At 43.8% G+C, this 16,913-nt stretch overlaps 1 protein-coding gene across 1 annotated transcript in view; it reads right to left on the reverse strand.

Moving 5' to 3' along the window:
- Positions 1 to 1,697: 1,697 nt before the first annotated feature.
- The window catches only part of maml3 (mastermind-like transcriptional coactivator 3), a 108,383-nt gene continuing 93,167 nt past the window's right edge, over positions 1,698 to 16,913 (reverse strand). The window contains exons 4-6 of the mRNA XM_053418378.1: positions 9,366 to 9,632; positions 7,734 to 7,812; positions 1,698 to 5,884 (exon numbers count right to left, since the gene is read on the reverse strand). Of these exons, the coding sequence (XP_053274353.1) occupies positions 4,788 to 5,884; positions 7,734 to 7,812; positions 9,366 to 9,632 (1,443 nt within the window). The 3' untranslated portion in view covers positions 1,698 to 4,787. The remainder of the gene's footprint in view (positions 5,885 to 7,733; positions 7,813 to 9,365; positions 9,633 to 16,913) is intronic.

Raw genomic sequence — 16,913 nt, forward strand, 5'->3', positions numbered from 1 at the left:
AAGAAGCAGCAGATTTGGTGATAAAGAAAATGGCTGCTTTTCTTACGGACCTGCGGCTCTACTAATCTGAATGGATTTGTGTAGGAAGGAGATGAGTTTCAATCTTCCCGGCTCCTGGTACTATCAACAGTTGTTCTTCTTTTTCACACCACTAATGAACACCTCTAGATGGTGTTCTCTGGAGATGGTAAGGTGTGTGCTCGGGTGGGGGGGGGGGGGGGGGGTTTGAAGCAAACAGCTCCAGCTGCAGCCTCTCTCCGCCACCCCATCACTCCCCATCTTCCTCCTGTCCTGTCCTTCATCCTCCCTCCTCCTCTCGTTTTTCTCTGTCCTAGGTGGTGTCGCTACTGAACATGAGTAATGATGTTGTCATCGCTGTAAGTCTCCATTTATCAATGTCAGATGGAAGAGCAGGAGTGTAGTGGATGTGTGTGTGTGGTGATGGTGGAGAGGAGAAACAAGGCACCTAAGGATCGGGGGGGAGGAACGATACAGCAGGAATATGAAGAGAAGAAGAGGAAGGTGGAGAGGAGGGATGAAGAAAAGGGGTGTGGCAGACGGAGGATGAGGAGGAGTGGGTTTGAAAGGGGTGGATTGTGAAAGAGATGAATTACAGTCAAAAGGTCTGGGCCCTGCGTGTGTCCTGTCTGTGTGTCTGTCTGCTGCCACCAACAGGCAGCCTGTGATTCATCATGGCGACGACTGCCAGACAGAATTAAGGCTCTGCTCTTTAGCATATGCAAGTCTAATTATGCAAATCAGGTCTGTTAGACAAAACATTACTGCAGCAGTTAGTCAGTCTGGTTTTCGGCGCTACATGAATGTTTGTGCATTCGTCTCTTACACTTCCATGACCCTGAAATGAAATGACGGCTTGTCTGCTAACTGGGTGAGTATCGATGTTGTTGTGTGTGGAGGCCTGAAACAGACGATAGACTACCAGCTAATACAATAGGTTGAAACTCCTTTATTTATCCTTCGCTAGCTCCTATTCGTCCTCAATCCAGGTTTTGTTGGTTGTGTTTAACGCCAGCCGAGAATGCTGTGGGGCTAGCTTGCTTAACTGAGCTGGTGGCTCAACACGGTGATCTTTCAGCGAGCTTTCTTGCTGAAGCTAACTTTCGTCTCAAAGAGACACCAGCCCTTTCAGGTCATGCCATGCATCCATATAATATATTACACAGATCTAAAACCCTTGTATAAAGTCAGCGAACAGCATTTTAGCAATGTTCGCTAGCTACTGACACTTAGCATGGTCAACAAAAACAGGTTGGAGAAAACTGTTAAACTTTGTCAAAACTATTGGCACAAATAGGAACGATTTCGGCCATGTTTACCCAGTTAGGGCCACTAGGAGGGCAAAGCTCATCTTTGTCATCGCGTGTTTCCTCATCAAGGACAATGGTGGAAATTGATCTTGAACATGGACATTTTGTGGGTGTGAGTGGTTTAAGGTTCTTGTGTGTGATTTAATTAAAACAATACTTAATGTTAGTTTGCTAACTTTGTCAGCCTATATCTTCTTTTATTAAGTGATTTATTTTTTAATAGTTTCTATGCATTCAGTTCTATTTAGCATTTAATCAGTTCTAGTTTGACATAGTTATATTAGAAATATGTTTTTTCAGTTTGGGGACTCCATAGGTGTGGTGTATTGACCGTACTTACAAATAAACCCAATGAACAACAAACGTTCATTTAATATGATCAGCGAGAACATTCTCTCTTTATTGTATCTTTTTGAAAAACAAACAAACAAAAAGTCCTTTGTAACTCTCTTTTGTTAACATTTCAGAATTCTGTACAGGATAAAAAGAAATAAGCACTGCTCAAGAACAGAGTCGATCTCAAACTAGAAAAAAAACAAAAAACGAATGAAAACAAATTCCAATAAAGAGAGGAGGTTTACAATACAAATTAGTAGTAAGACATTGTCTGAAGTGCAATGGCATAGCTCAGATGGGTTAAAAGTGGAAACAAAAAAACTTCAAAATAAAAATACTTCTCTATTTTTCCAACAAACAGTAAATTCTTTACAGAGTAGAGACTGTATTATCTGATGTATTTAAACCTGTAAAAACATATTTACAAATAGCCATTATCTTTTATATAGTTTTCTCATAATCACATATATGTCAGCACCAGTAAAAAAACAAAAAAAAAACAGAATAAAACAAACAACATCAACAACAACAACTTTGTTAAAATGTTGTCTACAGACTTGGTCCCGGTACATAAAGATTTTTGGAGGAAGCTTCCTCTCTTCCTGAAGGGATTTCAAACCATATCACGAATCCTCACTCTGAAGAAATACAAAAGGGTCGCAGCAGCTGTGACCTTTACTCTAACCCAGAAGTTTTTGTCTACCTTCTTGCCTCTTGGTCGGAGTGGTTAACCTCAGGTGTTTTCCTACACACCACCTCCTTTTCATCTGAATTTATACACGAGCCTGCCTGTGGTGCTGCAGTACTATCAAAGTTTTGGAAGTATAAGCAGTGGAGCCACGTTGAAGGCTCAAACATTCAAAGAGTTTATCCAGACACTGACACAGGGTTTCACTTGCTTTTTACCATTCTCCCCTGATAGAACCTGGGAACGCTGCAACCTATACTTCTGTCTGTCATTGACCTTCAACTCCACACAGTGAGACGGAGCACTTCTACCCCACCGAGCATGACAAAAAAAAAAGTACAGAACCTCATTCGGGGGTGCTACCAAACGCAGCAACACCTACGGGACAAACGGGCATGGTGGTTAGAGTTTGTATTTAAAGGGTTGATTTGTACATCGGTAACAACCATGAGAACAGATGCGTTGATGGCAAGGAGAGTTAGTTTACAGAGAAGAAGGCTTTTTGGTTCGTTGATTACAGCATCATCCTCCAAACGTTCACTCTGATGAACTAAATACAAAGTAATGCACGCGCAGACTCATTTTCATTCATCTTTTAACCAAGATTGCAAAACAGCGAGAGGAGTAAGGTGTTATCTCACCAACGACTACTGTATTAAAACCTATCCAACAGATATTTATGACTCAACCATGAGGGCGAAGGAGTGGACAGACTACAGTTTACTGAGAGGAGGGGATACACTGACTTCAGTGGAAGCACTGCTTGGTTTAATGCTAACTGGCGCTAACTGTAGTCACCCTATAAGCCCTGATCAGCTGTCTGAAGCTTCTCTACTTCCTCTAAAACTTTCTGCAGTGATTCGTTTTCTTAGTAAAGCGCTGCAAGGGGACAACTCGTATTTCTTCACAGTAGTGTTACAGTATAGCACAGTTATGTTCTAGTCTGGAGCGAGGGTGTTTTATAGCTGCGGTAAGAGAAGCCGTGATGCAAAGCAGGGCCACGGTGACTTGACAACCAGCTGCGCCACGATCGGAAGAGAAGGCTGAGGTGCGAGGGGAGGACAAACAGATATTAAAAGGACAACACAAACTAAAAGAGGGCTAATTTCAACTTCTTTTTTTTGGTGCTTTTTAAGCAAAAAAGACACAACCAGCATCGTTGTTAGAGATAAAACACAGCAACGAACAAAACGATATGTAGGTGGTTTTTTTTGATGAGCATTTTTTTCCCTTAAAAAGAAGAAGTCACTTGTGGTGCTTGAATACATTCAGTGCCCAGCGAATCATTCTGCTTCGTGTCAGCCTGATGCATGTGATGTGGTTTGTGTCACACAGGGAGAGGGTTTCATGTTATATTAGCTCTGTTAGCTGCCTCTCACACATCTGCTCATCCTCCCGGGCTGATGTTTGTTTGTTGGGTGATTGGTGTGTGTTTGTGTGTGTGTGTGTGTGTGTGTGTGAGAGCTTTTGAGACCAAATGCTTGCTTTAGCTGCCTATCCTCTTTGTCTTCCTTTATGTGCATACCCGTCATCCACAGCCACACACAGGAAATGAACCCCCTCATCAAAAATAAAAGGAAAAAAATAGACAAATAACGCCACCCAGGTCGGTTGCCTAGCAAAAACACTAGAGGGCAGAGTGTGCTTGTCTGGCACAATAGAGGAACATCATTTGTTCTGTTGTGATGTTCACAATTTAAACAGAGAAAGGAGTGTTGAGAGTGAGGAACGAGTCTCCGGAGAGAGGGTGGGAAAGACGGGAGGAAAGAGAGAAGTAATGAGGATGAGAGAGAGACAGAGAGATCAAGTGAAAAGAAGAGAGAGTGTGTGGGAGAGAGATTTGTGTATGTTGTGTGTGTGTGTGTGTGTGTATATATGGGGGACACAAATCTAAGAGAGGAAATGGGAGCATTGAGAGTGCTTTCTACTCCCTTCAGCTCCTCACACAGTTGAGAGATCTGAGCAGCACTGAGCTGGGTGGCACAAACACACAAACACAAATAAATTGCTGTCTTGAGAACAAGTCTTCCTTCCCCTTCATCAGTCCGTGGTGTTCAATCAGCCTCTGCTGAATCTCGGGCTCAAGGCGCTGCTGTGTAAACGGGGCTCGCTTTCAAACACTGGAACATGAGAAAAAATTCATTCCGCGAAAAAAAAGAAGGAAACTAATGAAACACACCTCTTAATCTCTATATTGGTTTTTCATTAATATGCACAAGACATAATGATTGCTCTCTCTCCATCACACAATCGCACACATACACATACACGAAATGGAACACAAGAACCCATTTATAACCTTGCCCATGTTTTACAAAACAAAAACATGCCAGTCTACGTCGTGTCGCCTTTTTTTACTTTCTCAGGTTTTAACTTTTGTCCTACTTTAATGTTTAGTTCATCCAGTAAAAACTCTTCTCCACTTTCCCCGATGGCTATTGGCTCGGGAAAAACTCCTCCATCCACCCATCGCTTGAGTCCAGCTCCGCCCCTGAGCCATCGCCCATTCCGAAGGCTGCGCCACCTGAGGGCCCGCCCCCATATCCATAAGATGACATGTCCTGATTGGCTGTCCTCTGGTAGCCCTGCGGCTGACCTCCAACCCCAACTCCTGCGGGTCCATAGGGTCCACCTCCCCCTGTCCCGATTCCTGGTCCCCCCGGTCCTGGCCCGAAACTCCCCATCCCAGTCATCCCCTGGCCCATCACCCCCGGGTTCATTCCCTGGTTCATGACCATGGGCCGGGGCTGGTTGGTCCTGGGCTGACCGCCCATGTGAGGGCCCATCATGGGTCCACCCATACCTGCAGCTGGGTTGCCCACCCTTGGGTCCATCCCCTGGCTCATCCCCTGTCCCGGGCCCTGAAAGTGTTGCTTGGCCATGCGAGGGGGTTGACCTGGCTGCATCCCATAACCCTGGGCTGAGTTGAACCCAACCATGTCTCCACCACTTCCTGTAGTCCTTCCGACTCCTCCCCCCATGGCCTGCAGACTCTGTCCTTGCTGCTGCGGCCAGCCGCCCGCTCCCATCACCCCGCCACCTCCTCCTGCTCCAAGCATGCTTTGCAGTCTCTGTGCCTGAGCTTTGGCATTGGGAGGAGGGCCTTTGAGGGGTTGCTGGGTCATGGAGTTCATTAACATGCCCTGTCCCCCGTACCCTCCAGCTCCACCACCTCCGGGGCCTCCTGGCATACCTCCTACCCCAGGACCTGCACCTGCTTGCCTTGGAGGCCCTCCAGCAGGGTTGTGCTGTGGTTGAAGACCAATTGAGGCTTGGACGCTTTGGCTCTGGTGCTGCTGCTGGTGGATCATTTGGCTCATGGAGGGGTTGAGCCCATACAGGGAACCCTGGTTAGACCCCTGGTTGCCATAGGGTAGGCCCATGTCAGCTTGGGGTCCCACAGAGCCACCCTGGCTCTGAACAGAACTCATCTGGACCATCTGCTGCTGGCTCTGCTGTTGCTGCTGTAAGAGTCGGGCAGCTCGGATGTTCTGGAGAGCCTGGCTCCTGGATGCCAGATCCTGAGGAGGACCTGGTAATGGAGAACAAGATGCGTTAAAACAAGAGAACAGACACTATGGAGTTAGGAAATAATTAAGCCATTTTCAGAAATGAACTCTGGAGGATCTTAGCATAGTTGGGTCTGGACCTTCTCCAGATTTTGCCTTCACACATGGACAACGCAGCAATAGATCCTCTGCTCAGACACATTCAAAACAACACAGACATTTCATGGAGAGTTCAGGTGAGGGGTGTTGCCGCAGGCAGAGGCAGGATGTAGCGTATCAATTCTGCTGCGGAAATCATATGCTTTTGTTTACAGCACATAGACACTGGCGTCGGCCCTTATCACCAAAAGTTCTCCTGTCATTGGTGGGGGGCTAGGGGTCTGGTCCAGGAAACTCCACATAAACTCCAGAGGCTCTCACTTTGACGTTTAAGTTCTCACATAGAGCCCCTACGGGGAATGTCCGGAGATTCTCCAGAGTTCAGTGCGTGTCTAAAACAGCTTTACAGAGACAGAGCTCATCGAGAAACAGGACTTTGTGAAATAGCTTTGGTGCCTGTTTACCAGACCCACTAAATGGCACATAAGACCGATAAAATAAGTCAGGATAAGATTTATGTTCCCTGACAACCCGTTTACTCTGAAAACAATGGTTGTCTCCCTGTTTATTTCAAATCCTGCCACAGGAAAATAAAACTTAACACACTTAAGCACAAACACTTTACTTTCCTGCTTTTTCCTATTAGTGACTCGCGAGTGGCAGAGCTGAGGAGGTCTGCTAGCGTGGAAATGGCTCTCTAATAAATCCACTTCTGTACACTAATCCCTAACCTCACAGCTCGGACTGTAACTGTAACAGCGGAGTGAGAGTGAAGAGGATCACACACTCCTGACTTGTATAAGTAAGCAGGTGGAGGTAGCATAACACAGCAAAACAGCTATGCATATTCTATGTATCGCTTCATAGAAATATGAGTATGTTCTCATTGCAGGTGGCACTGATACACTACAGGACAGCTGAACTAATATATATATATATCCGGGCCAGGGTTTCATGCTGGAGTCCCGTCTTCCTCTCCACATTATCTCCCAGACTTGCAGAGAGTCTCTCTGATGGCTATAAAAGGCTTTTAACTTGACTCTCCTCCTCCCTCCCTGCATTTTCTTTATCCCTCAATCATACACTCACCCACTCGTCTCTTTCTCTCGTCTTTCTTCCCTCCTTCTACCTACCAGACTATCTATCTATTCTGCTTGTTGCCAGCCCCCCCCCCTCTCTCTTTCCCACTTCTCTCCTCTCATCCATCTCTCTGACTTCACCGGAACTCTAGGGGGATCCAGGACAGACAAGTTGCCGTGGTAACAGGCAGAGAAGGAATATTCTATATTTTTTTGGGGGGAGAGGGGGAGAGAGTGAAAAAGGGAGCGAGAGAGAGGAAGAGAGAAGCTGAGGAGTGTCTGAGTGCCAACTGATGTATCTGACAGAGACAGACAGTGAAGACGAGGTTTGGTTTCAGGGCGACTGCTGTTTGCTTCATGTTTTCATGAGTCTATCTGTCTGTGAATATGTCACAGAGTGAACTGTAAAATCTGTCTTGGCACTTGACCATCTATACCATACTTCTTGCAGACCGAGTACACATATGTGATTTTATTTTGTTTAACCATCTGGATAATCTGCAAAGAAATGGAAAATGTTTGGCCAAAAATCCATTTACTAATGTGGACATCAATAGAAATGCTGAAGAATTTAGGTCAGTCTTGCCTCCTTCATTAGAAAATCTATTGAGGTGCTGCCATTCTTTTGTTTTTGCATACATTGTGTGCATTGTGTTGCACAGATAGAGTAAATGCAAGCATTTGTGTCTCTCACCTTGGTATTGATTGACTTGGGGGTATGGATTCCTCTGGCCTTGGCCCATCTGTCTGGGGAGGTGCTGCTGCTGTTGGAGCTACAGACACAGACATATACCCATTTTTAATTCCAGTGCCCCAGGTATTTGGTGTATTAAGGATTTAGTATCATCATAGGAGACACACAGAAACAGCAGATTTCCTTAAAAGAGTGGAGAAGCATTCCAACATGCAGACAGAGGAAAATAAGGCTACAATACAATAATTGAAGGATACATAAAAGCTTTCAGTCTCTAGATTTCAATTTGATACAGATGTTGCATACAGCTGAGGCAGGGCAGATGTTTGTATACATATCACCAAGGCACCCAGAAAAACCTGAGAGCACATTGTTTGGAGCTATCAAATTGCAAATGCAGGCATGCCAAAGACTCCAGTTGTATATAGTATTTTTTTAATGTGCAGGTGTCGAGTATTGAGTGATCCTCTAATTCAGTGCCAGTGACAACAGGATAATCCCTTCGTATCCACACCATGTAAACACAACACAAAGTGTAGTGTCTCTCTGCTGCTCATTGCTGAAAAGTTCAGACTTGACTCAACTGAAGTCAGTATTTTTCAAGAAACGCAAAATATCAAGCCACTTTAACATAACTATGATGTTTCATTGAAAATAAAAACCCAAATGGGTAATGGATGGACGGACCAGTGGACATACTGAGCACTACATCCTCATATGTTATGTTTTGGTACAGCAGAAGTGAGACAGATGTTTACTCAAGGTGAGACAGGTGTTTTTGGTACAGCAGATGTGGGTCGGATGTTTTGGTACTGGAGAAGCAAGACAGATGTTTTTTGTATAGCTGTGGTGAGACAGAAGTTTTTGGTACACCAGGGGTTAGACAAGTATATTTGGTATTGGATGAGTCAAACAGGTGTGTGCTGGTGGGAATAAACAAATAAACCAAATTCAGCCTAGACACTCTTGTATTGCTGATACAGTAAACGATTGGAGAAAACTTTAAGGTTTTTAATTTGTAGTAAAGAATCTGGGTCTTGTAGCATAAAAAACAACTGCTGATTGTGAGCTTGGACAGGAGAGGGTGTTGCTTGTTTAAAGAGAGGTATTATATCCAGTTAACAGTTTACACTAAACCCCAGCAGGATGTGTTTCCCTTCAGACACCTATATATTGTGTGTCTGTGTATGTTTTAGCAGATCCAATTAAAGCCAACATGGTGGGTGGTGACTTCAGAGTTCAGAACTCTTTAGTATTTGATTCCCTCACAGAGAGAGGAATGAGAAGAAAACACCACATTATCACAGCAGGCAGCCACACACACACACACACACATGCGCAAGCGCACACAAACGCAAATGCACACACACACACACACACACACACACACACACATAGATGAAAAGGAAGTAGGAAAGAGGGGGCTGGTAGAGGGTAATTATACATGCAACCAGACAACAGTAAAGAAGACAAGAGGATGGGGATGCTCTTGTTAGAGCTGCAGACACATACAAATATACAGGGCTGTATGAACAAACCATGTTCACACACAAATTATAATTTAATGAGCAACAGATGAATCACTCTGCTTTTTAATCCCCACACATACACACTGACATATAAAAGCCTCACCTGCTCAGCCAGTAGCTGCTGCTGCTGCTGCTGCCTCTGTTCTCTGAAGAGCTGCTGTTTCTGTTGCTCCATCATGAGCATCTGCACCCGCTTCTCCTGCTCCATCGCCATCATCTGTTTCATCATGGCCGCCTGCTGCTGATTGCCCGCATAGCCCGGAGGTGGTCCTGACCCCTGGTTGGGTCCAACCCCTGAGGCCACACCTCCACCAGGATGAGGAGGAGGGATAGCGCCAGGTGGTCGTGACATTCCCACCACACCTTGCTCCTGCACAGACAGAAAGAAGGGCACAGTTGGTAAGACGGAGGGTTGGCCAATCACCTCTCAATCATTAATAATGAAAATAATATTTCAAGATTGTGTCATATAGGCCGATTTGCTTTCTAGTGACAGTACATCCGTACTACTTTTTGTCTGATAATGCATCAACTCTGCTACTGATGTCCTACGCCTGATGTCCACACTACTGGCTACACTAGCCGCTAAAAAACACTGCTGACCCCTATTTAGTTTGAAAACTCAGAGGCCGCACTTCAGTTTGGAGGGCAGAAACGGAGATGCTTCAAATGATGACATAGACACTCACAACCGCTAGCTGATTAGGGCTTTCAGTCACGACATAGCCTTCGCATTATCAGTCAGGCTCATATCACATGAACCTCATGAAAAGAACTGGCATCAGCCTCGGCTACCAGTATAGAATGCTGCAGGGATAATCAATTACAAGCATTGCTGACTATTTTATTTGCTTACAGCTTGACTATTTTATTTGCGTACAGCTTTTGTGCACTTAAATTCAGCATTTTACAATGATACAACTACTTACATAGAAGACAAGCTATCCTTCGCACAATTTGCGTAGACCGGCACGTGCATGTCCAGTGTAAATGAGTGGTCGAAAACGCCGTTTTCAAACATAGCAGTATGGATGTAGCCTTAGAGAAGATTAATAGTAAATAAATAATAAATAATAATAATAAAGAGGCTTAGCTTCTAAAAACTACTAGAAAACCTAAAAACTAGAAACAGCCATCTTAGATCTAATAAAAGATAACAAAAACTACTCAGCAGCAGTCCAACTAACTTAACTACTTTATTTTAAGAGACTTGCGTTTTTGAGTGGATTAAACAAGATACAATTAGCTAACTAGTGGGGTTTTGGGGTGCTGGCAAGCAGAATTAGTGTCTTTGTGCTAGGCTAACCTGCAGTGAGGGATTGCTTCATTCGTACCAGACAGATATCAGAGTGGTTCTTTTCTTCTCATATGACTCTTTGCAAGAAAGCAAACAAATGTATTTCCAAACTATCCAACTCTTGCTTGAAAGTCTATTTAAGTCAAAAACTAAACCAAAAAAGGCCAAATTATCTTTTACACGACAAAACAAAGACTCTTCAATTCCTCTTCACTGTCATTGTTACAGCTCTGTATCACAAGTGAAGGTAACATCATTACAGGTCCAGAGGGTTTGCATATTCAACACACTCCCAGCATTGTAGGCATCTACATCTCTTCAGGCACTACACTGCAGTCAAGCTTTTTGCTTTAAAGGAGCTCACAAAGACACAGTCCAGGTGTCTGTGAATGAGACTGAGGAGCCAGATAAAGACAGGACTGCTTCAAGATTCCGCACATCAGGCCACCCTGAGTCCTCCAAACAGAGCTTTGGTGGCTCGGTGCTGCATACATTATCTCCTCATTAGCATATAAAGAGCACTTCCTGCTCCACTCAGCCTTATGCAAATCTTTAATAGGATGAAATGGCCTGCTCTGGCCAATGGGAGAGGAGCGTTTATGAATCCATTAAAGGTTAGACAGCTGAACGAGAGTGGACATTGTTTAGGAAATAAGAGAGGGAGAATGACTGAGAGGAGCGGAGAGGACGAGTCAGGCCTGTACAGTGTTTGCACATATAAAAATAGTACCACACGCTGCCACGCAGAGCACACAAACTACAACAAAACACAGTTTCTAACTGCAGGGAGAGAATCAAAACATCAATAGCAGGATTGTGAATCGTGGCGTTGGCTATAGTCTGCAACACACCTCTATACTCGATATGTTTTGAAAGAGCCAAAGCCTCATAATCCGTACTGAGGCTCCGCTTCTTAGAAAGGAGTTAGGTGGAGATAAACCTCATATATTAGAGCACAAGGAAAACCCTGTGGAGCAAACAGAATTGGCTGCTTAAGACTGGCTCACCAGACAGCCAGACGAGACTGATCGATGTTCAGAGCTACGTGGTTCATCTCTGGTTGGCATGTTCCTGCTGGATGGTAGCAGAGCACGGAGACGGGTAGGAACGGAGCTTGGTAGGAGAGGAGTAGTGTAAGGATTTGACCAACGGGTGGCAGTGGTGATCTTTAAGTGTGTGTGTGTGTGTGTGTGTGGGTCTCTCTCTTTCTTCTCAGCAGATGGCTCAATCATGACGGTTCTGATCTACGATCTCTCCCTCTCCCCCACTCACTCTCTCTACGTCTTTTCTTCCTCTCCCTCTAAACACCCCATCATCAAACTCCTTTCTTCACTCTTTCTCCCTTCTCTCACTCAGTAGGTGTGTGTGTGCGTGTGTTTTCTGGGGGGGGGGGTCCTGAGTCATGTCCACACATTTTCCAGAGAACAAGGAATGAGGAAAGGAAAGGTGTGAGACAATTAAAGATTTTGGTGAAGGTGGTGTGTGTTAAAGTGTCAGTTGGTGAAATGACAGAGAGTATAGTGTATAAATTAATACTGTGTTTTCGTTAATAAAGATACATAAAGACAGTAAAGATGAAAAAAGAGCAAGTGCATTAGCAGAAGTATAACTGTAGTGTTGCTAATATACAATGAATTGAATGTCATGCCAATAATGCTCATTGAATACAGAGCAGGTATCCTCTTTAGAAGGAAAAAAGCTAATTAAATTAACAGAAGAGAAAAGAAAAGAGCATGTGTGAACAAATAAGGAACAGACGAGAGCAGACAAGAGGAGGAGAGGAGCAAAGCCGGGCAGGTCTTCTTAAAGAAGGGGAAGCTGTTGGGGGGGGGGGGTTCCAGCCAAAAGAGGAGGATTAAAAGGTGGGACTGGGGAGATAGGAGGAGAGAAGAGTGCAGGTACCCTGGCAACAGTTGCTGCGGCGAGGAGCAGATGGCCCTTGGAGGAGCAGTTATGGCCGCCACGCCTGGTCACCCTCAGCAACGCCGGGCTGACCCGGATGAGGCATACTCTTACACACAAACACATTTTTACTACTTCTTCCTTTCTTTCCATCCGCTTTGTCCTTATTCATGATCGTGGTCGAATAATGTAACAAAGAGCATCCACACTGTCTGCTCTGCTGTGTCCTTCACCCCTGTCCCTCCAACTCAATCTTTCGTTTCCTCTAAATCCCTGACACTCCTCTCACGCTTCATTCTGGCACCTTGGTTTTGGGAACTGGCTCGCGCCAGTTCCCCAAAACTCTGCGAGATTTGACATGGATGGGTCAGTGACTAATACTTAACTAATAACAACACAAACTCCAGAAGCTAGGGTTTAAAACTCTAACAGCTGCTGTGGTCCGTCTCAAAGTAACTTTGCAGGAAAGACAGAAAGGCAGAGGAAAGGAAAAAGAGGATGAAATGAAAGGAGAGGTATTGGTATCACATGGTGTTCCGGAGGATGTGTGTGTCTGTTTTTCAGTGTGTGTGTGTGTGTGTGTGTGTGTGTGTGTGTGTGTGTGTGTGTGTGTGTGTGTGTATCAGAGGCTGTCAGCTTTATTGGGTTAGGAGGCATGGAGAGCCTAGGTGATTACATTACATGTGAGGTAAGCGGAAATGTGCGTGTGCATGTTTGTAAGTGGGGTTGACCATTTTATTCCTGCATCTCATGGGGCAGAAATGTATGTCTACTCTGTGTGTCTAAAATGTTCTGTTCAAACTAATGTTATTTTTGATGATATTTTTCTCTAGGTTTGGTCTCCTCCACACTTTTTACAAAAACTCTTCTGTGAGTGTTTGGGGGTAAAAAAAGTGTTTTCTTACTGTGTTTCTCTCTCTGTTTGGTTAGCACTTCTAGCTAAACATAACATTACTGCACCAAATTATCGACATTCACAGGCCTCTGCCTCACCCAATTTATAATCAGAGATAGTAAGTATAAAAATGATGAGCAGCTATTGGTTTTGACCTAATGCTGCCAAAGGAAGAATACTGAGCATGCTCAGAAATTCTTCTCTTGGATTTGACCGACTGTTGATGTAGACTTTATCGCCCCCAATTGGCCCGGCATGCTTGTTTGAGTGTTTGTAGTCGTTCTGGGCGATATTTAATGAAAACAAAGGTCGTGTCGACAGAGGTTTAAAAAAATTAAATAAAAAAAATGACTGGAAAATATTCATTCAAAAAGTATACACAGTTATGTAGACAAGGCCAAAATGTGTATCTGCAAACCCAACACACTCTTAAAGACAAATATAGCATCACTTGATGCCTGCCTTACAGTTCTTGCATGAGGGCATCACAACTACACATCAACACGGACACACACTGCCAATGAGAGCAGTGGTGCCTGACAGCAGAGCACTAGCTGTCTGTGTGCTCTCCAAAGTAGCTCACATCTGTCACCCACTTGTATAAGAGAAAGGAGGGAGGACGTGTGAAGAGGAGGAGAGCAGCCATGGTGTAAGATAGAAAGCAGAGTGATGGATGAATGGATGGATGGATGGAATGGTTCATTAGACTCTCACATAAACTACGGGTGCAGTTAGACTGAGGAGGTGACCAGGAAGTGAATCTGCCCACATTATCTCTGGATTGTGTGTTCAGACAAAGGTCGTAGTTGCAGCAATTGATAGTTTACGTTGCGGATGCTCTGAGGGTGTTGAAGCTGCGTCTGGTTCATGTGTCCAGCTTGAAGGTCACAGGCCTGATCTCTTTTAACAGCTGGAGCTTATCAATGTCTGAATGTCCTTGAGTTTCACACTGGCTGACCTTGCTCTCTGACCCCTGTGATGTCTGAGATGTGGAGAAATATGCTAATGAAATAAGATCTAAAAATATTGGTAGTAACATGATGAGATGCAACAGAAGTGGTGTGTCTACAAGTTTAAAGGTGCCAGCATGAATGAATCAACACATTGATAGCAAAAAATTTGCCATTGTGATATGAACTTCAGGGCCACCGTATGAAAAAAGCAAGCTTTAATGTGAAGCTCATAATACCAAACCCAGAGATTTAAATTACCTACATTATAATCCCAATTAAAGGTGGCATGAAAATAATATTTCCAAGTTATTAAGTGTTTACAAATCATTTTTTTCTACGTATATTTAACAATACCAAAAGTTGTATCATAGTATTTTCCCATCTTAATTTCTGTCTTTCCTGTTAAACAGCTTCAACTCATGTCTCATCCTTTTTTCTATACATTTTTGCGAAGAATGATATGATTTCAAATTGGAACTCCCTCTCGCTACTAAGTCTTACAGAGAGTGACTTGTGCACAGGGTCCTACGCCGTCCAATTCGTTGGTTAAATCTGCAGGAGTAGGCGAGGGTGTCGGTTTAAAGTCCTCGTCATGATTTTCCCTGCTGAACAGCTGGATACTGTCAACTCAGAGCGGGGGAGTAACGCTTCAACGCTACTCACTGGAGTAAACTCCAATCAATATCTCTGACACCTTCTCCATAACGTTGTGTTTTCCGCCTGACGCGTAAACACATGGAATCGAATAGTGCTCTGACATAGGTATCACGGCTTCTTTTAGCAACAACCGCTGACATTTCAAGAATTTTGACAGTTAGCTAACTTTGCCAACTGATGGTGACTGAAGATGACCAGAAACTGGAAGGTTTTCAAAACATTTTAGAGAAGGAAGGAAGAAAAGTACACCAGATAAACAATCCAAATTAAAATGATCCCCTAAAAATAGGAAAAACCCCAGAATTTTTTTCGTAAAACTTAAAAAATAAAACTTGAAAAAATTACCAGAAAAACCCACATTGATTAAACTAATGAATCTACAGCCCCTGTACAATGTTGTAAAGCCAGTCTTACTAACTATTCGGGATTCTATGTGATTGTACAAGAAGGTAACCATAAAGAAGAGAAACACAACCTGCTGCATGTTTTTAGTTTCTTACTGCTGAACATGGTCAACGTAAAGTGGAGGAATCAAGTAAGTGTACTGAAAAACTCACAGGTGTAATGTGCATTAGAGCACATGGTTAAGATATTATTATGCAGCACCAGCTGACTGATCCATAACGACACATGCACATACGAAAACACACATGCACACTAACCCCGAGCAGATGGTGGAGCCAGACCTCATAGTATTAAACTATCCCCACGGCACCAAAGGTAAAAGAAGACATCACTTTGACACACACACACGCGCATAGTAACAATGAAACGTGGAAGTATGAAGCCAGTGGTTTTGATTCATAGCCATCAGGTTTTCATTTGTACAAGAACACAACCACTCTACCTATCTTAACCCCTCCCTCTCTCTCTCTCTGACACACACACACACACACACACACACACACACACACACACACACACACACACACACACACACACACACACACACACACACACACACACACACACACACACACACACACACACACACACACACACACACACACACACACACACACACACACACACACACACACACACACTCCCTGAAGAGAGTTATATTTAAACTGCTGGAGAGGAGTCTTGCTCCCCACAGAGGTCTGTTTAATCTCTAACATCTCTCTGCTCTAAACCCTAACTGGCCTATTTCTGAATCTTCTCTCTACACACACACGAACAAGCCACACACACATACATACAGCAAAATCCCCCCACATCGGCTCAAAAACAATGGTGTGGGTTAACAGGGTTTCTTGAGATCATCCTTTCACCATAACTGAACCAACTCGATGCCATACAGCGCTGCTGTGAAATGCATGTAGGCATGCAGGAGTGGATCAATTTAAGTAAATGAATCCCTGCAGGATGAATACTGTTTGGAAGCACTGTGCTTAACCAAGGGATTTGCATACACAGGATTGCCACCCACAGACAGCACAGAGCCTGCGATGTCAGTTCATGCTTGTTTGCAATAGCATAGCATGGAATTCTTTAAATTACAGTTAACCCAACAAAAACGTTGAATCATTTAATTCAATTCAATTCGTTCAATTCATTTGTTTACTTTCATTCTTAGGGATAAGATACTTTATCGTAATACAGACTATACTGTTGAAGCATTTAAAGCTAAAGCTGATTTTTACCACTTGTTCCATAAATCCATGTTCCATTAGCAGGATATTATAGCTTGTAACTGCCTCGCCCGACTGTTCTCATTGACGACACATTTAGTTGTGCTGGTTTCACCATCCTGACTTCACTACTGCTCCACCCAAGCTCCAACACCTACTGTAAATTATGATTATACAGCAGACACAGTGGCAGGATGTGGAAAACAGGCTTCAACATGTACTCTCAGAAATCTAAAGACTGAATTAACTCCACAGACATTGAATGGACTACAATGAAATGTTGTACAAGCATTCACAGCCTGTGGAGGATGAT

Source organism: Pleuronectes platessa, chromosome 3 (genome assembly GCF_947347685.1).
Source record: "Pleuronectes platessa chromosome 3, fPlePla1.1, whole genome shotgun sequence".
Classification (NCBI taxonomy): Eukaryota; Metazoa; Chordata; class Actinopteri; order Pleuronectiformes; family Pleuronectidae; genus Pleuronectes; species Pleuronectes platessa.